The 27300-nt window shown below is 43.6% G+C and overlaps 2 protein-coding genes across 5 annotated transcripts in view; one reads left to right on the top strand and one right to left on the bottom strand.

Annotated features, from left to right (window-relative positions):
* The first annotated feature begins 207 nt into the window (after window positions 1–207).
* On the top strand, window positions 208–26603 carry NRDC (nardilysin convertase). Its single transcript, XM_071565481.1, has 31 exons — window positions 208–562; window positions 4300–4612; window positions 4800–4881; window positions 5466–5619; window positions 7371–7444; window positions 8491–8586; window positions 9519–9641; window positions 11041–11098; window positions 12088–12161; window positions 12347–12416; window positions 12810–12887; window positions 13286–13406; window positions 13485–13543; window positions 14144–14198; window positions 15369–15473; window positions 15746–15869; window positions 16411–16497; window positions 17093–17212; window positions 17922–17973; window positions 18785–18935; window positions 20095–20222; window positions 20516–20678; window positions 21679–21710; window positions 21991–22129; window positions 22542–22589; window positions 22903–22955; window positions 23551–23634; window positions 24609–24699; window positions 24970–25086; window positions 25329–25418; window positions 25633–26603. Exons 1-31 carry the CDS (start codon window positions 210–212, stop codon window positions 25822–25824), a joined length of 3486 nt encoding a protein of 1161 aa, XP_071421582.1. The 5' UTR covers window positions 208–209; the 3' UTR covers window positions 25825–26603.
* Window positions 26555–27300, bottom strand: part of OSBPL9 (oxysterol binding protein like 9) — a 59212-nt gene continuing 58466 nt past the window's right edge. For 3 of the 4 annotated variants that reach the window (XM_071565482.1, XM_071565483.1, XM_071565484.1), the window contains one exon: window positions 26555–27300. In XM_071565482.1, the coding sequence (XP_071421583.1) occupies window positions 27223–27300 (78 nt within the window). In that variant the 3' untranslated portion in view covers window positions 26555–27222. The other variant, XR_011698662.1, reaches the window with a different exon arrangement.

Here is a 27300-nt window from a genome sequence, read left to right as displayed (position 1 = left end):
GCGGACCTACATGTGGGAACGCGGCGGCGCAGCGCGCGATCCCCGCGATCTCCCTCCACCTTCCAGTCTTCCCCTCATCGCTCCGGTTTCTCTGCACGCTGTGTCCGGTTCCCGAACGAAGCCGCTCTTCCCCCCACTCCTCTCCCCCTCCTCTTTTACGGTTTTCCGCACGCCCTCACGCCGGGCAGGCGCGTACCCGCCCATCGGCCATGCGCGTGCGCAGTTTGGCGGCCGCGCTCGCTCGCAGCGGGCGGGCGGCGGCCGGGGCTGGCCGCGGGCGGGCGGCGGGAGCGCGCCCGCCGGGAGCGCGCCCGGTTCGGGCCGTTGTGCGGCCGCTTTGGGGCTGCGGCGCCGCCGCCATGCCCGGCAGAAACAAGGCGACCTGCGGCTTCGGCAGCCCGGAGCTGGCCGTGGGGCAGCAGCAGGCCGCGGAGGGCGGCCGCGACGCCGGGGGCCGCTCACCTCATGGGGCCGAGGAGGAGGAGCGCGGCGCGGGCGGCCCCGGACACAACCTCGGCGACCCCGACATCGTCAAGTCCCCCAGTGACCCCAAGCAGTACCGGTGAGGGCGGGAGGGGAGGACGGGGCTCGGTGGGCCGGGCCCGGGGGGTTGGGGGCCCCGGTGCCACAGGCGGAGGCTGCGGGTTCGCGGGTGTGTCCGTGCCGGGATGGGCCGTGCGGGAGCGGGGCCGGGGCTGGCCGGGCCGGGGCCATCGGCACCTCTGCAGGGCTGGGGCATCGCCAGGCACAGCGATTCCCAATTAATTGTGCCTCGGGCGGGCAGCCCCTCGCCGAAAGCGTTAGGCAAAGTGCCGTTGAAGTATTTCAGAGCAGATCCCAACTTTAAAGGTCTCTCAAACTCTTCCTGGTTTAGATGAGTTTCCAAGTTTTAACACAGGTATGTCACTGAGTTGAGGCAAAGTGCTTTTAGGCTGTCGTTTTGCTTGTGTTTTTATTTGATTATTTCTGATTAATGTCCCTGAAAGTGACAGAAAAGATCACCTTCCCTGAGCAAAGACTCTCTGGCTACTGTAAGGCAGTTTATTCCTGAAGGGACACTCTGATAACTTCTTCTTGTTAGGCAGAAGGTGATCCAGCCTTTATTAGAGCTTTTTCTTTTTTATCTTTACTTTTCATGATGCCTAATTTGTGCAGCCAGTGGAGAATCTGCTGCCTGAGCGTGGAACTGAGTTTTAGATTTGCAGTGACATTGGTTGACAGTGAAATTCCCTGCTGGCTGCCTGACGAGGACTGTGCCCATTGGCTTAGGGAGAAACTTGCTCCCTCCCTTCTTGCCCTACTTCCTTGCTGCTTCCTCTGGGTAGCTGCCTGCCTCTCCTGGTGGCATTCTTACTCGTGCTACTTTGTGGCAGGCTGTCTGCCTGCAAAGCTCACAGCTACAGATGCTGTCAGCTTAGGGAACTTCTGCCTTGGCTACCTGGGACAGCACACTGGTGGGTGAAGCTTGGGAAATCCATTGAAGGCTGTCACTGCTATCTGGAGGCTCAGGAATAACCTCTGCACAGAGAGAATTGGAGAGTGTGTTTGCTTGTAAAATAAACTGATACAGAAATTTTCCAGAAATCTTACTGTATTCTTAACAGGATTTTTCAGACTGATTTCCATGTGTGGGGAGTGAGCCTTGCACAGCACAGACACAAACATTGCCCTTAGGAAGAAGAAGCTCAGTGTGCCTGGATGCCAAGTGTACCTGTGATGATGCAAACACAGTCTGTTCACTCAGCAGTGATGATGGATGCTGCAGTCCAGTCACAGTGGGCTTAATGTGTCTATCTACTGACATCAGCCTTAACTTACTAAAAAATTCCATGTTTTACCTTCTGAGATAGAGTGATCACAAAACCAAAAGAGCTCTGACAGATTGGAGGATGTATTTTCAGAAGTGAGTTTGTTGAGACAAAATAATTGTCATAATTGAAGTTGGGTTTGCTCAGTTTGGGTAATTATGTTTACCAAAAGTGTATGTTTTATTTAAATTCATCCATATATGGAATTTCATGGGCTCATATTGCTTGTAATTTGGGAAATTACAGCATTTCTCAGTGTTTACCATACACTGGTATGTATTTCAATCTTAACTTACAAACATTTGTCATTAATGTAAGAAAAAGCATTGTGAGAACAATCCTGTTTAAACTTACCCAGGGTGTTTAAACAGTATTGTGAAGAATTTGAATTTTATTTTATATTTAAGCTTTATTTGCATCAATGCCTGTCTAGTCCTTCAAAAAAGCAGTTGGACTGTACTTGCTTCTGTTTCTACATTATGTGATTGCATTTTCTGTACTGCATTTTGCATACTAATGGGTACTTATGTATTGGTTACATTTGTCCTTTTCCATTGGACTGAAGCATGGAAAAAGTAAAGAACACCTATGTCAGTGGTGCCTTTAGTGAGTATGACCTAAACTGTTCTAGATTGTCCTGGAGCGAAACCCGAGAGCCCCCATGGGCAGCGTGGCTCTGGCTCAGTCCTGTCCTTGCTGCTGGGTGCTTTCTGTCCTGTGTGCACCACCCACGAGCCTCCACATGAGTAATGCCAAATTAGGATAATTAAAGGGGGTATGTGGAAAGGATCAAAAAGAGCTACTGAATACATCTGGCTAAACAGCTTTATGTCACCCTGTTCCTCTGGAAGAATAGCCCCATTCTGTTCTCTGCTTTCTGTGACTGATCCCTGGGAGGGTGATGTTCTCCATGGGAGAACCTGAGGAGGAGAGTTGTGGAGGAGAAGGAGATGCTGGTTGTGCTGGAAGATGCTGCAGCCACGTTGGCTTGTCACTGTGTGGGGCTCTGGCTCTGAACTACCCAGAGACTGAAGCACCCAAGTGTACAGTGTGTATATTTTAGGACCCTTTGTATGTTCACAAGTGTGACATATGTACATAATGACAATGGTTAGCAAATGCTTCTGGCCTGTATAGAGGATTAACTTTATTCCCAGACATTAGCATGGATCTGTACTATCTGTGCCCCCTGCATTTGGTCAGAGCACCTCTGCAAGTTGCACACTCTGCTGAGGTTTGAGGGAGCCAGAATGCACTTGTGCTTTGGATTGGAGCACGTTGGTCCTGCTCAGCAGTCCTGCAGCAAGCTGGGTGTGTTTGTGCTGGCCTCGAGCAGGGGCTGCCACTTCCCCTTGGATGACTGGTCGTGATTCATAGGCTTAACATAAATATTAAACATTTGTTCATTACCTTTTTTTCATAGAGTTAGTCCAAGAGCAGTGTTCTGATCTGATATAAACTTGGGGGCTGGACTAGATGACCTCAAAAGGCCCCTTTCAAAACAAAGTGTTCTGTGATTTTCTGCTTTGTTACTCAGATTTTTCTGCAACTATGGAATATGACCATGGATTTGTTTTATTCTAGTTGTTTTTTTGTTTGTTTGTTTTTTTTCTAGATCAGGTACCACTTGTCTATATCACACTAGTTCATAGGATGGGTGAGGTATTTTCTGGATCCAGCATTCCTTCCTTTCTGCATCTGGTGTACCAGCCAGTGCAAACTCCTGGGGGGCATGCTCTGGTTAATTTGACATGTTGTGACTGTCTGTTCCAGATCTGGTGGGAAGTGAATACTGCTGAGGGCTCTTGTGCTGCAGAGCATTGGTGCTTGCTGTGCTCAGTGGGAAGAGTTGTCGAACGGTGCTGCATAGAGGGCTTGTGGGGTTTTATTTATATATGTGCACATACATATATAAAAAATTCTGTGTAAACATACACAGAGAACTCTCTTCATTGCTTCTTCATAGTAACCCAGCCAACCCCCTGTGACTTGTTTTATGGATCCTGCAGAGGAACTCTTTCCTTTCTAACACAAACCTGCTGTGTCTGTGGACCCCATTTGAAACAAAACATTGATCAAATCAAATGAAGTCTCTTGGGCCTACTTAGAGACAAAGACTAAGATCTTCATTCTGCCATATAATACCTGTTTCTAAGGGGCTGACAAGAGTAACAGACTGTTGAAGTTTGTCTTTGGCTGTTCTGAGTACATGAAGTGAGTACTAGTAGCTTAAATGTTTCACAAAGAAAGAAAAAGCCAAAATCAGTATGCTTGACCTTATGGGGGGAAGAGCTTCTGCTACGTTATGGAACTGCTTCTTATCCTTACAGCTGTTGAATAACAGAATACTGGTCTCAGTCATAGCTACTGTGAGATTTTCATTAGGAAATCACTCTCAGTTGAAGAGCACAGAAAATGATGACATTTTCGTGTTTCTGAAAATTCAGATTTAGGAAATTAACATATTCATTATAAATAATTATTCTTTCAGGTATATCGAACTGCAAAATGGCTTACGTGCACTTTTGATTTCGGATTTTAATTACTTGGATGGTGCCCCAGAGGAGGAAGAGGACAATGATAATGAGGAATCTGAAGAGGGAAGTGATGAATATGATGATTCTGGAGCTGAGATCGAAGATGGTAGAGAAGGTTTTGATGATGAGGACTGTGATGAGGAGGATGAGAGTGAGGACAGTAATGGAGATGGAGATAACGAGGATTTCGGTGGTTCTGATGACAGTGAATTAGAAGAGCTGGCTGAAAAAGAAGAGACAAGAAAGAGAGTCTATTCAGAAAAGCAGGTATGTACTGTAAGCTGTAGGTTGTAAAAATACATAGTGAGCTTTCCTGAGGTCTGAAGCCTTGAGATTAGGCATTCAGGCTAGACCTTTTTATTGTGCCTGTCCTGACTGATGCATCTTATGCTTCTGTCATTTTCCTGAAGTGTTTCTTGAAGCAGCTTTTACTGAGATGTTGTATTTTCTCTAGTCTGCAGCAGCCCTCTGTGTTGCTGTTGGCAGCTTCTCTGATCCTGAAGATCTGCCTGGATTAGCACACTTCCTGGAACATAGTATGTATCTGCTCCTATTTTATCTTCTCCAGATTTAGTGCATAATGAATGCTGTGTAGCTCAGGATGTCTGTAGTATTTTAGTATAATTTCCTATTGTGGCTATTTGAGAATTTATTTTACTTAGTGAGAAACTCTTAATATGGGAGAAAATGTCCCATACCCTTTGGCAAGCCATGCATTAGCTTAAATCAACATTATTTTTTATCATTAAATTGAGGGGAAGCATGTTACCTGTGGCTTTATAAAGCAGGCTGGAGCTACAAAGCTGTATCTCCCTAGTGAAGGGTGATGCATTAGTAGTATGGGCACAGAAATCACCTGAAGTTTCTGTCCAGATGTGTCTCCAAATGCTGTCCTTGCCTTTCTGAGGCCAGGCATGCCCAGGCTGGCACTGCTAGAGGCAGAACCACAGGGGGTCCTGGGCAGATCACACAGGCTGTTGGTATTGAGGCGATGCCCTCTGCATGTGAGCTGTGGGTCAGTTGTAGGTGACACTGTGCTGAGGAGGGGTTGCTTATTAGCTGCGACTGGGAATAGCCAATTAATGTCATCTTGGTAATGGTGCTGTTTTTTTTGTTGCAGTGGTTTTCATGGGCAGTTTGAAGTACCCAGATGAGAACGGGTTCGATGTGTTCCTGAAGAAACACGGGGGTGGGGACAACGCCTCGACCGACTGTGAGCGGACAATCTTCCAGTTTGATGTGCAGAGGAAGTACTTCAAGGAAGGCCTGGATAGGTAACTTTATATAAATGGTGATTGGGTGTTAATTAATGTTTGTATGTGCCTCAGGAGCTTAGGTGTACCTGTTCAGTTCTTCATTTTGGGGTAATCAAGGCTGTTGCTGAACATCCATAGGTACCTGCACTACCACAGTGATACTGAATATATGGAAATGTTACTTCCCACTGGGTGTGTTGCTGTTTTTTTGAGGTAGTGCTGGTGCAGACGCTGTGGGATTACGTGGGATCCATGTGTAAGTTTAATGCATGCAGCTTTTTGATTCTTTTGGTACCTTCCAACTGGCAGCATTGATGACATAAGAACTGTTATGCAAGGTGACAACTGATCAGAGGGGAAGTGCTCCCAGAATCCCGGTGACTTATCCCTGAAAATGTCTGTCCTGATTTAAGTTACTGTTTTTTCAGGTTTTGTTAGTTTGTTTCCCAGTGTAATCCATCCGGATGGGTGGGACGGGAGCCTTTAAAGTAGTGGTACAATGTGTGCCTCAAAAGGAGACATTTAACCCAAACCAGGGTGGTGTTCACTGCTCTATGTAGCTTTTGTCAGAAAGTGTTTAACTTGCTCTTCTGTGCTCTGGGATATGCTGGGACAACAGAGCTCCACCAGTTGGCATGCTTTCCTTCAGTGAGAGGAATTACTCATTCATGGGGGCAGAGCTGAGTATTCTTGATGCCATAAATTATCTCAGGAGGAGAGTAGAGTCCACTGCAAATTTACTTTGATCTAAAAACATTCCTGCAATGACCTCAACTTCAAGTGTTTGCACATTTTACCAAGTATTATTTAAATTCTACATTAGCAGGCCAGAATTAGCTTCCATTTGCAGATTAGTCCAGCTTTTTAGATGTTTGGAAGTGTGAAAGATGAAAAAATAGGATTGCAATCTGCCACAGCAGCTCACTTAGGGAAGAGGAAACACAGAAATTAGAAGTTCTGTAGAACAGCTTCTTATACAAAGGAGATAAATGGGTGCTGAGGATGATTTCTGCTCCTTCAAGCACTTGTGGATCTAAAGAAACTGAAAGACATCACCTTTTAGTTGTCTTCAGTGTAATGGGTCTTGTAGCTGTAGAACTCACTCAGCAATGTATTCCTTTTAACTTTTGCTTCAACCATCATTTAAAAACCTCAACAAATCAAATAGAAATATTAGGTTCTTTGTCAGCCTTCTGCAGAGTCTCCTTGCACTGCAGATCTGCCCCTTTCCATTGCTCTGCTCTCTGTGGATACAGAATAGATGCATCTGGATGGTAGATACAGTAGTGGGTAATAAAACTGTGGTGGATATAAAAGCTTGTGTTTCAGGACAGTTTGTTGCCTGCAGTTAGGAAGAAACTTTCCCTGTGGTCACATTTTTCCTGGTGAACAACTGATGGTTTCCTCTGAAGCATCTGACTGGTTCCTGTTAGAGCCAGGAACCAGACTAGGTGGATCCCTTGTGTGATCTGGTGTGATCATTCTCAGGATGTGAAGGCAGATAATCCTGCACCCATTAGTGTCATGTCCTGCTGTATCCAAACAAGTCAGTCCCAGTCTATGGAGCGTGGAAACCTTGCCCTTTGGTTTTTGATGGCATCACAAAACAGGCTTCCATCGTTCTTTAAGGCAGTATAGTCAAGAATTACATAATTTGTAAGACAAGCAACTTTAAAAACCAAAATAGTAGATGCTGGATTTAACTGGTGATTTTTTTTCCTAGTCTAATAGACAGTGAAGAAAAGTATATGAATTTTTCTGTTCCTTAGGTGGGCACAATTCTTTATTCACCCACTGATGATCAGAGATGCAATAGATCGAGAAGTCGAGGCTGTAGACAGTGGTAAGTAAGAGAATCTTTTCCTGTTTGTTCAGCCCATCTTTTTAAAGCCAAACCTAGATTCTAACACTATTTACTGGTTTCCATATTGGACTGTCCTTCTGAGCACTTCAGTCAAGTCCACCTACCTTGCCAGAGAGATTTTTAAACTCTGCAGCTGAAGTTTCGTGGACATCAGTGCCTGTTAGAGGAGAAAGACTGCATGTAGTGCCATCACTGTGACAGTTTACCCTCTCATTTCTTGAACTAGAAATTAATAATTTGAAGTGGTTTGGCAGTGACTGGCAGGGCAGTTACACGAGCAAGTGGATGCTCTTCAGTGAACAACATGCCTTTAGCTCCAGCATGGCCTGTGTGCTCTCTGCAGTCCTATGTGGAGTTAATATGATAAGCTGAGGTAATTTTACCTACTTCCTTACTCTAGTGCCTGAATAACAACAGAAGTGCTTCCCAGGAGGAAATAAACTGGGCATAGAAGGGAGTGGAGTGTTGATTTGCTAAAATGTGATGAATGCTTCCACAGTATAGGACTTTCTGGTTTAGAAAAAAAAGTGTTATTGGCAGATATACCAACTGGTTCAAATATTTGTTGGAATAAATCATCATCTTCATCTGTCTTCTGGCAAGGAAAAATAGCCAATTTGGTCTTTGAGTTGTGTCAGTGTAAACAAGGACCTGCCTTTGAGTTAAGGTGTGGTTCTTCTACAGCTTAAGCCAATTTACACCTTCCTGGTGGAAAGCCTGTCCTTCCCTGCACTGACACTGGTGATCTGCTGCCCAGGGAGTGGTGTCAGCTCCCCAAACTGCCTGCAGGATAACCCAGCCTAAACAATTAGCTCTGCATGTTTCTTATTACCAGCAAAACCAGGAGAATGCAGTTCAGGAGCGGGAATTCTTGATTTTGGCAGAGTCCCATATTTAGGTCAGTGTAAACTGATTGTAGAACTGCATTTTTGGAAACGTTCTTGCTCAGCTCTCAATTTTTTTGCCTCGTTTTGTGGGAACATGACCTCAAATCTTGATACATGTCACTACAAATTCTTTAACAGAGTATCAGCTAGCAAGGCCCTCTGATACAAACAGAAAGGAGATGTTATTTGGGAGTCTTGCCAGGCCTGGACATCCTATGAAGAAATTTTTTTGGGGTAAGTCCTGAATTTCTGGTATGAAGTGGTGATTATATTTAAACTTTTAACCACTTAAACATTTGAGTGGTTAGATGTACTAACATGAACTATCTTATCACAGCAAACACTAGCCTTGCTCAGATGTATTGAGCAATTACCCATTTTACAGTAAAATGATTGGGAATAAAGCAGCTGTCTCCTTTTTAAGATACTTTTCATTCTTGTACTGCTTTTTGCTGATGTTAAAGCTGGGTTGCCTGAAGTGTATAATGATGTAACTTTCTGTTAACAGAAAGGTACTGCTCTCTGAGTCATCTCCATCTTGCTTAAGCTTGGTTTTCCCCAATAAAATTTCCTGGGAAAATAAATTATTTCTGAATTTGTGTCTAAGGAGGCTTTACAGAGTTAATTAACTGTTGAACTGGCAGAAGAGTGACCTTCACAGCCATATGGGGGAGTCAGAAGGAAAATAGTCCTCCTTCCCTGGGGCGATACAGTCCCAGCTCTCCCACCCTTATGGTGCTGGTGAGTGTGTGAATTGCTTTGTGGTGGGTATTGGAGTTGGCCAGCCTTGAAATGTAGCTCATTTTTATAAATTTCTATAGTGACATACACTGAACATCATAATTCCCCCTCTTTTCCCCTCTGCTGTTCTGCAAGTTCCATTGTTGAGGGAACAGCTGGCAACACACAGCGAGCTGTGCCCCATGTGGGTGATCTGGTAATGCAGGAGGACTCTGCCCTTCCTTGGCATAGAAATATCAACTGGCATTATAGTAAGAACCAGAAATTGGAACATACTAAACTTCCATCAACATCCCGTTAACTCCAGCCTTTTGTTAGGTATTTTTATTGTGCTTTACCACGACTTAGGGACAGATAGAAATTCTTGGCATGTCTGGTCTTGACACTGTGTGGAAAACTAACTACCTACCTTTGAATGTTTCCAGGTAATGCAGATACACTCAAACACGAGCCCAGAAGGAATAGTATCGACACCTACACCAGACTGAGGGAATTCTGGCAGCGCCATTACTCTGCTCACTACATGACCTTAGTTGTCCAGTCTAGAGGTAACCTCAGTTGCTCCTTAAGAACAGCCTCCTTGCTGCTGTTGGTGTAGTGCTTTTGGAACCAGTTCAGCTGTAGCCCAAGCCATTCTAGTGGATTGTCCAGGCCTGCAGAGGGTATTTATATGTAGATTTTAGCGTGGTTTCCAAGTGAAACAAGACTTGAGCAATTGTGCTGAGTTACTGTCATCCTGCCACTTCTTGAGAATCGTTTAACTGGAGCTGTTGAATAGTTCCATATTAACACAGAAGGTAAAATCTCCAAGATAACATTTCAAAAATAATCTTGTAGCAATTAAGAGTCAGATCAATTAAAGGAATTAATGCTCCTGATTTCTCTGGCATCAACGGGGAACCTCCACAGCAAGTGATCTGAGACTGAGTCTCCCAGTTGTTTTGTGTCTATGGGAGGAAGAAAGAGTCTATTTTTTTCCCCATGGACTGAAAAATTGTGTGCAAATGGATTTGAGTTTCATTTCAGAAAAGAACTTCAGACCTGTTTTTTTTTCTGCTGAGCGTAGAGGAAACAAATTCTTTAGAGGTTGCTCAAGTTAGGTTTGTGCTTAAGGAGGAGTTTTGTTGAATGCTAAATCTGATTGCAATTTCCATCTGTAAAATGGAGATTGTAATAATAGTGGAAGTATTTCTTTTCTTCTCCTTTGCTTTTTTTTTCTGTCTAGACAGCAAACTACTTGGGGCACTGAATAATCATTAACCTAGTGATGGACTGTAGTGTTTCTTCTGGTGATTGGAAGGAAAGTGGGGGTAACTGGTAACCACTCAGGTCAACTTTGTATTTCTGTCTCTGTTAAAACAAACCGTGAATCCTCCCCCTACTCCATCCAGCCTATTTATTGCTCTTGTTGACCATATGCAGCATCAGGTTGGGAATTCAGAATGCTTGCTTAAACAAGCAATTTCCAAGTTTTTATTTTAAAAAGCCTTAAATTTCTGGTTAATGACTCAATTCACGTAGAAAAGAGCACGGGGAGAAGGAATCAGAATCCTTGGCACTGCAGGACTGCAGCTGAGTGGGAAACTGCTGTGTATGATCTGGAGAATGATGGAATGAGTTGCAAGTGCTGGTGATTTTGTAGATCCCTAAGACAATAATTCCTTTTCACAGTCACTCCAGATGCTACTGAACTTTAAATCCCAGTTGTATCAGCCTGGGATTTAAGCACTACATACAAACCCAGAACTATGACCACAGATACAGCTCAGTGAATATTAAGAACTGGCTCAAACCAACAGCTTTGAAGTTTATAATTTAGAACTTTGCAGTTTTCAAATACACTGACTTGCAGCCTCTGTAAAATAACTGCACTGGTGAGATAAGATAATTTGTCTTAGATCTTCAGGAAATTGCATTTCTATCTTTCTTTTTTTCTCTCCTCTTTAGAAACACTGGATACATTGGAAGAGTGGGTGACAGAAATCTTCTCTGAGATCCCAAATAAGTAAGATTCTTTTGATGCATAAAGTCATTACAGATGATAAAATTATCTCTTCTTAAAATGACATTAGAAAAAAAATCCCTTACTGGAGACACTAAGGAAATGACCATTTGTTAATTAACATTCTTATTTAAAAAAAGGCAACTTTGTAAATTAAACACCAGAGTTAATTGTTCCAGGAAGACTTTGTTTCTGCTTAACACTTATTTAGGCTATAAGCTTTGTGGTGCTAACTTAAAGCAGTGTTTGCTTAATATGTGCTGATACTTAGATTTTATGATAAGACTTGCAAACCTACATTATAATTTTATGTTGCTTATCTTTGCTTTGTGTCAAAAATAATTAGAAGCCGAATTAATTAGCACCATATCTGGAATTTAAGCTCCTTCCTTAGGATGGCAATGGGTTAGAAGTTGATCTGTTTTTTAGTTGATCTGTTTTTTTAAAACGTTCACTGCAATGTGCTGTATAAAAAAAGGGGATTTTGCAAAAGCTTTACTAATTTGAAAAGCATTTTATTTTCCCCTTCCATTTCCTGCTTTTGCAAGATGTTTGTTTGTGTGGTGCCTGGAAATGCACCTGTGATAGCCTAGTGCCACACAGAGACACGTTTGTCTCTCCTGCCCACCCCTCTCCTCATTCCTCCTTCCCTGCAAGACAATCCATCAGGATTCCTTGAATCCAGGGTGAACTCAGCAAGCTGTTTACTGTAGTTGGCTTTACAAAGGGAAGCTTTTTGCTCTCGCTGCCTTGTGCAGAAGGAAGGGGAGGTGTTGGTGTGGCACCCAGATGTTGGGTGCTGACTCTGCTGTGGGCGGTGCAGGCGAGGCCAGGCTGCCTGCACTGCTGGGGGTGTCCTGGGCTGCAGCCTTGGCTGAGGGCCAGTTTGGGGTTCTCTGGTGTCCTGTCAGAGCTGGGTGCTTATGTCTTTGAGTATTCACTGCAGCCTGGAATCCTTGCCAGTAACATCACACTTCAATTTTGCTTTTAAGTGGTTTACCCAAACCCAGCTTTGACCACCTGACTCAGCCTTTCGACACACCAGAATTTCACAAGCTTTACAGAGGTGAGTGAATGGATTGAAATGTTTTCAATACCTGACTTCACATTTTCTCTGGGTGATCCAGATACTTTGTAGAATAATTCTATGTGACTTTGAGTAACTTTTAACTATTCTTTCTGCATTATGTAAAATTTATTAACTCTGTCTAATTGTGTATATTTATATTCAATCCATTTATTTGTGTTTAGTTGTTCCAATCAGGAAAGTTCATTCATTGACCATCACTTGGGCACTTCCCCCACAAGAACAGTATTACAGGTATGCTGGTGCTGCATTTTACTGTGTTTATGCTGTGAATAAGTTACTGACTTTCCCAGTAAACCAAAGAATCTCATTTACTTGTGTAACAGATTATTTTGGTTCAGCCAGGGGGGGCTTTTGAAAATGAATCAAACCGATGCAGATATTGTCCCTTTAACAGAGTGGATTTTGTTCATAGCTGATTTTAATGTCATTTCTCACTGACTCAGATCAGTCATTATGTTCTGAACTCCCACAGTTTTAGCTTATTATCCTTCTGCTGCCTGAAAATGCAAAACTTGCCATGAAAAAAGAGACAGTATATATTTTAGTCATTAGCCTGGTGATTTGAATTCATTCTGTGAAATGTGTTACCTCCTGGCTTCTAATCTTCTTCAAACTTTCTTTTAGGGTGAAGCCTCTTCATTACATTTCCTGGCTGGTGGGACATGAAGGCAAAGGCAGTGTTCTTTCTTTCCTTAGGAAAAAGTAGGTATTTTTGAGCATGGTTTTAAATGCTTTGCTATCATTAAAGTGTAGATAAGCTCTATTTTGTGTATATGTATTTTCTATAGATGTAATAGCAGCCTTCTGGATGAGTGTTTTGTAGTGATATTCTGTAAGCTAATGATAGACCCAAGTGAAAAGTAAGTAGGTTTTTGTCTGTGATCTGTAGATCAGCAGTATCTGTGACTCATCTTTGAGATCTCCAAAAGGTAACTTAGCTTTTCCCTGTTTTTCTTAAACTCCGATCCTGTGCTAGAAAATCTTGTGTGAAGTGTAAATGGATTGAAAACCACTGGAGTAAAGCCATGATGTGCTAGTTGTAACTAAGCTCAAATAAAACTGAAATGATTAATTAATTAGTGCTTTTTACTCTTCTGTAGATTTTGGGCCCTTGCATTATATGGAGGAAATGGAGAGACAGGATTTGAACAGAACTCCACTTACTCCATCTTCAGCATCTCTGTGACCTTGACTGATGAGGGGTACAAGCACTTTTATGAGGTATGGTTTGCTGCAACCTGCTTTTCTCACTGATTCCCTGATGTGTGGGAGAATGAATCACTTCCTTTCTGTCTGCAGGTGGCCCATGTTGTATTTCAGTACGTGAAGATGCTGCAGAAGAGAGGGCCAGATAAAAGGCAAGTGTTTGCCACTGCATCAGATGTTTCTGGCTTTGTCCTTCTCCATTAGTCTGTTATTTGGAGTGTTTGCATTTTTTGAAAAGTTACTGGAGCAAAAACATCAGTAGTAAAGCTTGTCCTTGTGGAAAATATGTCAGTTTTAAAGTTTAGAAAAGGAACTTTCTAAATGTTTATGCTTATTCCTCGGTACTTTAATTTGTCTTACTGTGATCTGATTTCTGATGTTAGTAAGCTGAGCTAGTGTAGATGTTAGGTGCAGTTTTGTGTTTGTTTTTTAAATTTGTTGAGCCAGATCTGGGGAAGTCAGGACTGTGGTGTTCTGGTGTTAGCCCTTATGTTAATTTGGGATCAGATTCTGACTCTTTGTAGTTAAGTCTCTTCCTCTTTGAAAGAGAGCAGAACTTTCTGCCAGTTGAGAAAGGCCATTTTGGATGGAAGGAAAGTACATTCAGTACTGGCTTCTGTGTCTGGTACCTGAATGAATCACTGAACTTGCCCTTAATCCCTTTCCTAGAAGATGGCTTTCTTCAGATTCTTTATAAATGTTGTGGAATAATGGAGAAAATCTACTTTTATTCTCTTCTTCCTTCTTTGCAGAGTATGGGAAGAAATACAGAAGGTTGAAGCTAATGAATTTCACTACCAGGAACAGGTATTTATCCAGTTTTGTGTTGCCACAGGTAAACCATGAAAAGGATTTCTGTTTCCATTTTGAAACACATTTTCAAAGTTCTGCTTAACTAGAAATAGATTGTGTACTTATTGAGGCTGTATTTTGCTGAAAAAATGTCTATCGTAGGCTGAGAAATATTGTGACTTTTTCCCTAACAGAATTAAATGTTGCTTTTTCATTCCCTACCTGCTAGGTAGGCTCATTTTCAGTTTAGTCATTGGGCCCTATGTGAAATTCTTGCCCATTAATAGTGCCCTGCAAATTGTTTGGGGCTTTTCAGCATTTTTTGCTAATTTCACTTTTTTAAGCTGTTTTGGCATTGCTGATTTCCGGGAGAATACATTTTAGTTCAACAGGAAGGCACGAGCTGTCCTAAAGAATACTGGTCACAGAGACATGGGTGTGGGATAAGCAGTGCCCCAGGGGAGGTGTAATGGCTCCTCAGGTGTACAGCATCTTGAGCAAGTCTTGGACATTTTTAACACTGTGTTTGCCAGACACAGACGTGTCAAAGTGCCCCTTTTCAGGCGGTCTGTGGTCTGTCTGCCCTCAGTGTTTGCAGGGTGATGCTGCCTGATGCAGAAATCCCCCGAGCACTCAGCAAGAACCTGAGCAGCCTGGTCCCTCAGGCAGCCTTACACTGCTAAAAGGTGATGTGCAATCCATGTCCAAACAGTGGAGCCTCTTCCTCCTCACACTGTGCAGCGTGGCAGGGAACTTGGGGCAGGAGCAGAATCAGAGATACTCGTGCAGCAGCAGCAGCAGCAGCAGCAGCAATTCCTTGCTTTGCACTTTCCAGGCTCCAGATCACTTTACATCTCGAATTGCAGGACTCTGCTTGTGTTCCCTGGAGGCAAAGAGTGCATTCTGCTGCTCTCTAACCTAGTAGATTTCATGACTGTAAACTGCATAATCAGGGGTTTTCTCACAAAGATGACGCCTCTGATACTTCAGGATTCTCAGAGGAGACAGAGCATTAGATACGGTTATGGAATATATTTAATTTAATAGGTGAAACTAAATGCCATAACAAGCATGGCGTCCAGCTTATGCTCAGCATACCTGACTAATCAGGCTCTTGTCAGAACACAAAATTGATAGTTTGGTTTTCTAATTATGTGACAAATAGCTTTATTTATTTGCTTACAGACAGATCCTGTTGACTACGTGGAAAGCCTTTGTGAGAACATGCAGTTGTTTCAGAAGGAGGATTTTCTGACAGGAGACCAGCTCTTATTTGAATACAAGCCTGAGGTAAACATGCTTTGAACTCTGATTATGTGTTTTGATGTAAGAATAATACGGGCATACTCTTTAATACAGGGATGTATACAGGCATTTGTAATTAAGCATAGTGCAGGCACAGGTTCTGAATTAATTGAAACACTTCTTGTATTCAGAAAGCAAATCTCCTTTTTTGTAAAGTTGGTATGTCTTGTTCTTCCTATGTTCTGACTGAGAAGTCTCTGTTGGGTCAGGCAGAGCCAGAGCTGCATTAGAACTGCAGTATTCTCCTGAACTTTCAGGTCATTGCTGCTGCCCTGGAGCAGCTCAGCCCTCAGAGAGCCAACCTGATTCTGCTGTCTGCTGCCAACGAAGGCCAGTGTCACCTGAGGGAGAAGTGGTTTGGGACACAGTACAGCATGGAAGGTAAAACAGCAGCAGAAACTCAGGCAGTGCCTGCGTCAGGCAGTAGAGACAGTAAAAGGGTGACAACATAGAATACAAGTGCATGGAAGCAGGGGGGTGTATCCTCAGTGCTTTGCTGAGCTCACCATTAGTCAAATACTCTCTGCTACTCAGTGATTGTTCTTTGTTTGGTGACAGCTGATTCCCACTCCCTTACAGTTGTTTTAGGAGGTCCCAGTGAGCCCTCCCAGCCCTCCCCTTGGCTGCCATTCAGGCCCTGAACAGGGGAAAGCACACCAGCAGTGAGGCCCAGGGGGTGGTGGGAGCTGGATTACTAGTGCAGGCAGGCTTGGTTTGCTTTTTAACAGGACTGCCTCAGTCCTGCACCAGAAGGTCTTGTAGGAATGGATTTAGAAAGAGTCATGATGAGCCAGGTGACATTTAGAAACTCCCATCATACTGCAAATCTTCACAGAGACAGCAAAGAGATGAGATGACTGCCTGAGGAAATAGGGTGGCATTGCCTGCTTGTTGAACTGAACACATTTCATGTTTTTAATAGATATTGACAAGTACTGGAGTGATTTATGGGCCAGTGACTTTGAGTTAAATCAGGATTTACACCTTCCAGAAGAAAACAAATACATAGGTAAGGCACCTGAGCGCGAGTGAAATCACCCCCAGTAATTTATTTTAGAATTTGCTGTGGTTTACAAACAATCTTAGTCTCCATCTGAACATCAGCCTGGTTTTGCAAACTAAATAAACATGAGCACTCTGTTCTCCTGGATTTTACCGAATATTCTTTTATTTATAAGCTTGAGAACTGAATTTTTCTAAGGTATAAACTTAAGAGATCGTATATCCATAATATCAGGCCTCACAAAGGGAGAGTTAACACAGAGCTGTGGATACCTCAGAAGAGCAATTTTATTTGCTAAATCCTGCTGGTTTTGAAAGCGTCCAAATACCCATCTGACTTTGTTGCCAAAACCAAATGAAATGGAAGGCAGACCTTGTGTCCTGGATGGAATGCAGTATCACCACTCCTCACTGCTTCTGAGCCACCATTCTGGTGTGGAACTGGAAAGCAGGTGGAATAGGAAAGCATTATCAGAAATAATTTAGAAAACTGGCTGAGAGGAAATGTTATTTTTGATGATTTTGAAGACGTTGTTGCATGTAGCCTGGTTGTGTCTGTGAAACACACTAACCCACTTGAATTTGGTTTTCCTTTTTTTTAGCCACCGACTTTGCTTTGAAAGTTGCTGACTGCCCTGAGACAGAATATCCAGTCAAAACACTGAGCACACAGCAAGGCTGTCTCTGGTACAGGAAGGATAATAAATTCAAAATCCCAAAAGGTAAATGCCTGAGGGCTTTCAGACTAGCAAGTCCCTGTTTTTAGCAGCTGGAATTTATTTGAAGGCAAATAACCTGTGGTAATGCTCACCATTTAAACTAAGTGCTTGCTGTCAGCTCTCCCTGGTCCTTTTGATATGTTTATTAGCTACAATAAAAGAGAAGCAGGTAAACTACCTGCAACGAAGAAACCCTGCTGATACCTCAGGCTGAAGAAGGGAATTGCTGAAATGCACTGACTTCTGAATGTCTGACTGTGGGCAGGGTTGTGCAGACAGAATATGATACTGAGACAAGGGCTTGAGAAGGAAGAAACACATTAAAATAAATATAATATAAAAATATAGCCTGGATCTGAGACAAATGTGGAGAATATATTGCTGCTTTCAAGCAGAATGTCAAAATTTTTAGTGTCTCTAACAGAAGCTTTGTGGAGCTTTTTCCATTTCTGTTGGTCCTGCCATGTGAGTTTGTGTTCTGCAAAGCACAGCTTTGCCTTCCAATGATTGGTATTTTTAAGTGAAGATTTTTGGAGTGAGAAAGGGAAGATGTTTAATGATGACTTAACATAAGAAAAAAAAGTCAGATAGCTGAATGACCATTTTCATTTTCAAATTGTCACCAGAGTACAACATGATGGAAATGCATTTGACTTTAGGAAACTGTCACTTTCTATACAACTGCTCATTGAAGTTTCTTTTTCCACACCAGGTTATGTTCGATTCCATCTGATCTCTCCACTGATACAGCAGTCTGCAGAGAAGTGAGGATTGTGTTATTTATGCTTATCTTGCAGAGTAACTAAATTACCATACCTAGTGAAAAACCATGAAGAGACATTAATTTTAAGCAGGAATAGAATAAGGTGTCCTTTTCTCATGTTCTTACACTTTCCTTGTGGTTTACCTGCAGTTTGATGGGCTTGGGCTGGCATTGCCATTTGGAAACAATTTCATAGTCCTTTTGTGATAAGCCTGCCAAGACCTGCACAACTCATGTTTTTGGGAAAGCCTTTATAAATCTGTTTTTATGGGACTTTGTTAGTTTGAACTTTGAATTGGAATCCAGGCAATAGCAAAAACCTGGAAGCAGGGATGCAATTTCCACATTTTGTAGCCTGATTTGCTCTAGATTCTTATTTTTTTATCTTGAGACATAAAAAATCATCTCATTATTCAAGTCTTCAGCTTTACTGGGTCCATCCATTCCCTATTCCTTTACACAAAGTGCAATAATTTCATTTTTTGTGCTTATTCAATGTTTTGAGCACGTTACAATGTGCATTCCTACCTTGAAATCTTAAATCCTGTGAAGCTGGAATCTTGTACATTGCAAAGAACAGCCAAATGTCCAGCTACATTTAAGTAGTGCCATGTGCTTTCTGGACAAAGGGAAACCTGCATTCTGTGTTTCTGGTTTTGTTGAAAACATCTTTTTGAATCTCGTTTTACTCAAGTATCCATTTTTGTTGGAGAACTCACAGTATGTACCACCAAACTCATTGGGCTTGACTTTTATCTTTTTAACTTTATTCCTTTTTTCCTTTCTAACGCTGTGCCCTTTTCTCCCTCCAGCTTAGTTTTGTTTGATACATTTGTCAACATCCTTTCCCACAACCTTGGTGAACCAGCCTATGAAGCAGACGTGGCTCAGCTGGAATACAAGCTGGTGGCTGGGGAATATGGCTTAGTGATCCGAGTGAAAGGCTTCAACCACAAACTACCTGTGAGTTCTGCTCATCTCCTCGATACTTCTGTTCCTTCTTCTTTGCAATGTGTGTGCTTTTTCTCCTAGCAGCTAGACCTTTGAATGTTTAAATAGTAACATTTGTGTCTGTTCAGATACAGGGTAATGCAGCAAATGTGCTGCTTTTTCTTGTGCTTATGTGTATAAATTTGTAGTTCTAGTCACTTACACAAGCTCAAATTACTGACCCTACTTAAGAGAAATCTTCCTTTAATTAATGACTGTATCTCCATTAACACTTTTAACAGCTTCTCCTGTAAAAAGGCCTTTGAGTCTCCCATGTCCATAGAGAGTGTTAGAGCTTCTCATCTGTAAGCTGTGGCTGCACAGTCTGAGAAGTGTCTGAAAACAGGTTTTGTTTACAATTTGACTTTGGAGATCTGGCTTCTGGACACACTCATTTTAGGTGCAGATTTTCTTTGTTGGCTTGCTAAGAGTATTGGAGGCTCCCTGTTCCCATTCCCTAAATGCTGGGCAGGTAAACCTGGTAGGCACAGAGAGGACATAGTGGCTGAGGACACAACCACCAACTTTCATTGCAATAGCTTGATTGGAGCTTTAATAAGACTGTCACTTGTCTGTCAGATCTGTTAATGTGAGATTTAATAGAAAAAGCCAAATATGCAAATAGCAGGGTCTGAATATTCTGTTTTTTAATCCTGAATGTGCCTCTGTTGTGGTGTCACTGTGCTGGGCAGCTGCCAAAAGAAAAACTGGAATATCAAATACAGAAATGTTTGAGTTCCAGGCTATGTTTGTTCCAATAGAATGTGGAAACTACTATTGATTTGGGATATTGAGCTTATTCACTGTGTAAAAATGCTGTCCTTCTGAAACTGTCATTTGGGATAGAATTGTTTAGTGAAGAACATCTGGCAGAACTGAGGAATGTGCTTTCACAGAATCACAGACTATTCTGAGTTGGAAGGGACCCACAAGGATCATTGAGTCCATCTCTTAAGTCAAGTGGCCCACATGGGGGATTGAACCCATGACCTTGGCATTATTACAGCCAAGTTTTAGTAACATTGCATGATGATGATTTTATGTTACTACATGGGATTAGGTTGAAACTGGTACTTATAAAAAAACAAAACAAAACACAAACCCCCTCAACTTGAAACTCTTTCTTTTACAGCTTCTATTTCAGCTCATCATTGATTACTTGTCTGACTTCAGCTTTACTCCAGCAGTTTTTGAAATGATAACAGAACAGCTGAAGAAAACGTACTTCAACATCCTCATCAAACCTGAGACTCTGGCCAAGTGAGTTCTGGGGGAGGCCAAACAGTGGCTGCACAGCAAGTGTTGAGGTTGAGCTGAAGGGCTCAGGGATCCTGCTCTGTGCTTGCAGAGCTTGTTGCAGGGTTGCCTGGTAGCTCCAGCTGCTCTGCAAGAAGCGTGGTCACTGTTCTGAAGTGGGTGCTGAGGGCTGGCACAGTGAGCCCATGGGCTCCTGGGGACCCTGTCCCTGTTTCCAGTACAACCCTGAATCAGAGGTGGGATCTCTGACCCCAAGCAGCTATTGATGCCCGTGGGTCTGTCCTTGGTGCCTGCAGGGATGTGCGGCTGCTGATCCTGGAGCACGGCCGGTGGTCCATGATCGACAAGTATCAGACACTCATGAACGGCCTCTCCATTGAGTCTCTCTCCAACTTCGTCAGGGCCTTCAAGTCACAGCTCTTTGTGGAGGGTCTTGTGCAAGGGAACTTCACAAGCAGAGTAAGTGCAGCCTGGGCAGCTGGTGTGCTCTCTGTGGTGCTTAAAATGTGCCTTACCACACTCACCTCACCCCACAGCTGGTTGCTGCTTCTGTACTGGCAGCCTGGAGTCTTGTGGGGACAGGGCAGCTTCACCTCGAGCACCTCAGGAGTGCCCTTATGCATGGGCCAATGGACTGTCCATAGTTTTCAGCTTGAAGTTTCCAGGAATTTGGATTTAAACTGTGCAGGGGGAAAAATGTAGTAGATACATGCCTGTAATCTGTTTCTCCTGTTGCCACCATTTTTTATGTTGTTTGGTGTATTGATATATTTGATATTGAGAAATTCCTGTAGTGGTGCTGCAGGAGGAGGCTTCCCTCAAAGCACATTTATCCTGGAAATTGGATTGCCTGCATGGCTTGGTCAAACCTCACTGAGCTCCAGTCAGCTTCAGTCTTTCCCTGCAGTATTCAGTGAAGGTTTCTACCCTGGGGCTGGGGCACACATTGTCCTGTCAGGTTTTATAAACAGCTCCCTGTGTCCAGTGTCATTGTGTGCCTGTGTGTGGCATGGCTGAGAAACCTGCATTTGTAATTTGTGCCAGCTGGAGGTGTTTGTCCTTTAACTGTTTAAAGTGTTAATGTCCTTTGAGAGTTCAGAGTCTTGTACTGTTTCCTTCCAGAGCTCCAGGTTCATGCATGAGACAGGCTTTATCCCCTCCTGTGTCCACCTTTTGCTGTTGGAATGGCTGGTGCTATTTCTTTGGCTCATGCCTTTTCCTTCTGTGAAGTTCCAGTGCAAAAAGGAGTGTGGAGGCTCTTTGTCTGCAGTTTGGTGCAGAGCAGTCTGGAGGGACTTGGGACAAGGCGAGGGGACAGGGATGGAGGTGGCATGACAGACCTCAGCTGTTCTGTGCATGGGGGTCACACTCTCAAGTGCTGCACTGGGGTGTGAGGTTGTGAGTTGGGGTAATAATTCTCTTCTAAATAAACAACTTATGTTTTTGCTTTCTCCCCTAGGAAGCAAAGGATTTTCTGAATTATGTTGTTGAGTGAGTATCCCTTGACTTTTGAATTGCTTATGTGTAAACCAGCATCCAGTTAAGGTTCTTTTCTGGAGGAGGGCAAGTCCAGAGTGGGAGGGATGCAGAAATTCCCTTCTTCCCTCCAGGATTTGTAGGAGGTTGATCATGGCAGTTGAAGCAGACAAGAGTTCTGCTTTGGGGAAGGGGAAAATCAGGTCAGGCCAAATGTGGAAGTATGTTGGTGTGACACTGGGGTTGGCCCAGATGTGAGGGGGTATTTGAAGCTTTGCTGTTTGTCTCCCCTCAGAAAGCTCCAGTTCACTCCCCTGGCCCACCCCTGCCCTGTCCAGTTCCGGGTGGTGGATCTGCCAAACACCCACCTGCTCTGTAAGGTGAAAACTCTCAACAAAGGCGATGCCAACTCTGAGGTGACAGTCTATTACCAGGTAAGGTGTGCTTGGGCTGTTCTGGCCTGTTCCCTCTGGTAGCAGTCTCTGGATTTACAGGGATTTACACCTTGTGAGCCCAGGCCCTTTCCCCTGAGGCTGAGCCCAGCTGGGCTCTAACACTGTATGGGGTTCCCTCAAACTGGCCCTTCCCCTCCAGGCCATGCCAGTGCCTGTAGCTGAGTCAGTGCCCTTGTGATTTCTTGGTGTCCCCACCTCTGATCTCATGGGCTGGGCCCTTCCCCTGTCTCCTGAGGCTCAGTGGAAAACCAGACCTTCCCATCTGTCCCTGCTGTGAATTGTCACTCAATGCCGCAGTTCAGGCTGAGGTATCTGCCACAGCTGTCACCTTGGCCTGAATTATGGCATTTCATTCCATGAAATCACCCTAAATTCCTCATTCTCCTTCTAGTCAGGTGCCAGGAACCTGAGGGAATACACCCTTATGGAGCTGCTAGTGGTAAGTTAGTGTTTGTGTCTTCTAACTCTTCCCTGAAAACAGTGCTTGGAGCCAAGGCCACAGGGCAAAATGTTCCCAAGGGGACTGTGTGTACCTCCTGGTGCCTCTGCCTGAACTCTGAGTGTTTGGGTTGGGGGTCCCCCAAGGGCTGCAGTGAAGGGACTGTTCCCTGAGCTACATACCCACCAGACTGACCCTCTTGCTGCAGTGATTGTGGCTGCACAGGCAGCACTTGTGCTCCGTTTTCCATGTGGAGCCCACGAGGGGCTGCAGGGGAGTGTCACTTGTGCTGTGACACTTTGTGCCATTTCAGATGCACATGGAGGAGCCTTGCTTTGACTTCCTGAGGACCAAGCAGACCCTCGGGTGAGTTCACTGGGCAGGAATGCCCCTGCACCTCCTCCTACACTCCTGCTTTTGCTGTTCCGTAGGATTTGATTTTTACTCTGGAAAGCCTTCCTGCACAGTGGCTAATTCCTGAATTACTGTAATGCAAACAGCAACATAAACACCTCAAAACCAAGAGCATCCATCAGGACAAGCTGCAAGCCAAGTTGCTTTTGGTTCCTGTAAGAATTCCATCTATTACCAGTGTGTTAACTTGGAATTACTCAGCACAAAGTTGTTCCTTCCACTTCCACCGTTGGCTTCCCCTTCCCAGGGCTGTTTTCACAGTGGCTCTGTGGAGCAGAGCAGTCTCTCCTGCTGCCTCAGGAAACTGGAACAGGCTTTTCACAGCTATAGGTCTGTCACTGTGGTTGAATTAGTTTGCAGGAACACAGATACTCTGCCAAGCTTAAAAGGATTTCCTAAAGATGGGAAAACAGTCTAGTGCAGTGATGCAGAAAAGTTACATTTGAGATTTTTCTGTCAAAAGTACCAGCATTATTTTAAGTTGTCCTGTAAATGAAAAGTTAATTGTGCCTGTGGAATGAGTTTATTGTTTTGTCCTTTTTTTTAGCTACCACGTGTACCCCACCTGCAGGAACACTTCTGGAATTCTTGGCTTCTCCGTCACAGTAGCAACCCAGGCAACTAAATACAAGTAAGTGCTGTGTAATGAATGTTCATGAGCACTCCCAGCCCTGGGAGTCACCTGAGCACCTGCTCTCATTTCAGAGTTCACACCTGTTTCAGGCCATGGAGGGTTTATTTCATTCTATGAGGGGAGTTAGTTCAGAGCCCAGAGGGAATGTCAGAGGGGACACTGCTGACAGTTAAAACATCCTGACTCAAACGCAATACCTGAATAAAGCAGTAGCTTTAAGCTTCTTAAAATTGCAGCAGTCCTGACTTGAATAGGGAAAAGTAATCCCAGGACTAAGTGAAATATCCCACTGCCCTTCCCCCGGAAGCCATCCTGCCAGCAGCTCCAATCCCATAAATCCTGCCTTGCTGTTCTTGTAGCTCACTTTCAGCAGACACAGCACTATTATGGTTTTGTTCAAAGCTGGGGTGAATTATAAGTCTTTGACTACCAGAGGTGAAGAGTTATTTGAAAAGTGTGCAATGTGAAAAATAATCCTGTTTCAGGGACAGTTTAATTAGCACAGAGTACTCCTGCCTCTTAATTTTACATTGGGATGGCACTTCCACTATGGAGAGCTGTGTCATTGGGGAAGGTTTTAATGTGTCAGAAACCCCAGGATCCATCACGTTGATTTTCTTTTGGTCCCAATCCAGTGGAGCACAAGTACATGCCGGGCTCCGAGCTGCAGCTGGGGGTGCCACAGGGTGGTCCCCAACAGCAGTGTGGCAGTGGCTCCTCTGGCTCCCTGCTTACCTAAGTCCCTGTTTGAACAGTGCTTAGTACAGCTGAAAGTCAGCACTGGCTTTATTCCCTCATACTGGGGAAAACTGAACACCAGGTTGTCTGAGCTTTTCAGGAGACAGGGGAAGAGAACCTGTCCCAAGCTTCCCCCCACCTTTTGGGGGCTGTTCTGCTACTTTACTCCCTGGGATTGTTTTGGCTTTTTTTTCCTTCTTCCTGCCTGATTTAATTATTTAACTCTCTTTCAGTTCTGAATTGGTTGACGGGAAAATAGAGGAGTTTCTTTCTTGCTTTGAAGAGAAAATCAATGATTTAACTGAAGAGGCTTTTAACACCCAGGTAAAATTTCATCTTGAAAAGCTCTTCTTTGAACTGCAAGATTCAGTTACAGATCTCTGGTGGTTTTCTGAACAAAGGCCTCGCTTGTAAATCCTGCCTCTTTCTCTGTTCTCTAAACATTCATTCTCTGGCCATTTACAGTTAAGTTTGAAACTAATGAACTACCTTGTTAATGTTATTTGGCTTTTCTTCCAACTGCAGTCAATGTGATGACAAATTAAGTAGTTTTAGACCAAACAGTTTGTTCCAAAAGGTTTTTTCTCAATGCAGGTTACAGCTTTGATAAAAGTGAAGGAATGTGAAGACTCCCACCTTGGAGAAGAAGTGGACAGGAACTGGAATGAAGTGGTGACCCAGCAGTACCTGTTTGACAGGCTGGCCCGGGAGGTGGGTCCGTGGTCTTGTTAAATGATGCCAAATGGAACACAAAAAGCAGGTGTTCTTTTGCAGCAGCTTCAAATATAAAGCATAAATGGGATCTGTGCTACTGTGACACAGTGATTCTAAAACCACATGTTACTTTTAAAAGGTTCTTTTATGCAATAGCACAGTTTGTAGAGAAACCATTTTTATGTTTAAAATTACTTGAATCACCATTGCTACTAAAACCTCATTCCTGTGGGTTTCAGGTTGAAGCTCTCAAGTCTGTTACAAAATCAGACCTGGTCAGCTGGTTTCAAGCTCACAGAAGTAACCAGAGGAAAGTGCTCAGTGTACATGTGAGTGTTTCTGAAAGGCCAAGCTGTGGGAACTTCAGAGAGCCCAGTAAGGGTGTGGGAGGGAACATCTCCAATCTAACTTTACTGTGCTGGTTATCCACATTTTCTACTTTTCTAATTACTGTTGTTTGAATTGCAGTTCAGGATCTGGATGTAGTTTTCAGGGCAGAGGAACACTGAACGAGATCCAAAGTTGTCTTTTGCCTTTTTCCAGGTGATTGGATATGGAAAACACGAAGGGGACGGGGAGGTTGCAGCTGTCTCAGGACAGAATTCATCTGGTGAAATACCTCATCTTACTTTACTGCCCCCCTCTTCTCTGATGAGTGACGTTACTTCCATCAAGGACATCAAAGCCTACACATCAACTCTGAATGTTCTCCCTTACCATAAAATATTAAAATAAAACTGTCATCTTGCCCTGCACTGCTGTGTAAAACAGGTACTTTCTGCAACATAAACATTACAAACCTGTTTTTATTAAACCAGGGCTGTAGTGGTAGCTGGGATGAAGATGCCCATTCAGCAACTTTTCCTCAAGTCCGTTTCCAGCCAACCTCTCTCATCAGTCTCCCAAGTTCACTAAGACTAGGCCATGCCTTCCCCACGGATCCACGTTCTCCTCTCCAGCTGGCTGGAGCTGTGGGCTGTGCCTTTGTGTTCACTGCCTGGTGCATCATCCTGCAGTGCTGCAGCAGCAACAGCTCCTCAGGAAAGTATCCACAGCTCTCCCGGAGCAGTGGGAGTGGGTGGCAGGGGGAGAAGAGCCTCAGGCTTCCATCTCACACTGCTTTTTCAGTTTTTCTGTATGTCTGACTAGACAAAAATGAGGCAAAATCAAATAAAAACTAGATGTAATTGGAGAGAAGTGGTTTGATTGCTACATCTGGCTACTTACTTAACCATTAGTAACTGCAAGCAAAAGCACAGCACTGCAAAGGTTCCTGAAGTGCTGGCAAGGCTGGATGGAGAGTCCAGAAAAAATTCTCCTGTGGATGTTGCAAATTGTGCTCCTTTTGCTAGTTTGTTAACTGCTTTAAGTAGGTTGAGCTGCAAGGATTATTCCAGTGGGTGGAAAAAAGTAATACTAATACATTTTACATAAATCAATTTATCATGACTCAGCTGAAAACCAGTCTTGCTGCAAAGGTTTATTATGAAATAAATAAAAAGTCCTTAAGAGAAGTTTGAAAAATCTATTTTATGAAGCTTTAAGATGCACTGGGTAGAATTATCTATGGTTACATTTGAATCTCAAAATAACAAAGTTATTTTGGGCAAGACACTGAAATGCCAAAAGATTTGATTATCATACAGGTGGAAGATAACACTTATGTAGCATTTTCTAACAAATTGTCCCATCAAAGGAATCCTCATATTTACACACTGCCAACTCGGCGAGATTTAAATGACATCTTGCATTTTGTTTCTTGCTTTTTAAATATGTAGGACCCAGGAATATTATGCAACTGATACCAATGCTGTGGCCTTCACAGTGGTTATACAGTGTCTGTGCTCCACGGGCCAGCCTCTCCCTGCTTGGGGAGCAGCGGGAGCGGGGCCAGAGCCTGGATACACGGCCAGTATAGCGAGTCCCTGCACGGAGCTGCACAGCCAAGACACTTCCTGCTTTATTAATTGCTTATCTGCATCAGTAAGTCCAGTATCCCTGAGATAGGAACCACTGCAGCTGGAGGGGTCGGGCTCTCCCACCGGTACGTACGTGATGGCTGATGACTGTCTTGGTATCAGATGTAAACTTTGCTAAGCCAAGGCTTGAGTGTTCTCTGGCTTTGGAACCCACTTAGTGCTTACTGGCAGCAGCAAGTCGTTTCAGCAGTGGCTCGTCGTAAACCCAGCACTCTCCGTCCTCATGGAACAG

This window comes from Pithys albifrons, chromosome 10 (genome assembly GCF_047495875.1).
Source record: "Pithys albifrons albifrons isolate INPA30051 chromosome 10, PitAlb_v1, whole genome shotgun sequence".
Taxonomy (NCBI): domain Eukaryota; kingdom Metazoa; phylum Chordata; class Aves; order Passeriformes; family Thamnophilidae; genus Pithys; species Pithys albifrons.
This window is presented reverse-complemented; position numbering and strand designations above follow the sequence as displayed.

Bases quoted from the DNA above. Each gene is read 5' to 3' on its own strand.
- NRDC (XM_071565481.1), top strand. From the start codon at position 210: ATGCGCGTGCGCAGTTTGGCGGCCGCGCTCGCTCGCAGCGGGCGGGCG. The intron at 14,199-15,368 runs GTATTTATCCAG...ATTTGCTTACAG, and splicing joins AATTTCACTACCAGGAACAG to ACAGATCCTGTTGACTACGT. The intron at 22,956-23,550 runs GTGAGTTCACTG...CCTTTTTTTTAG, and splicing joins AGGACCAAGCAGACCCTCGG to CTACCACGTGTACCCCACCT.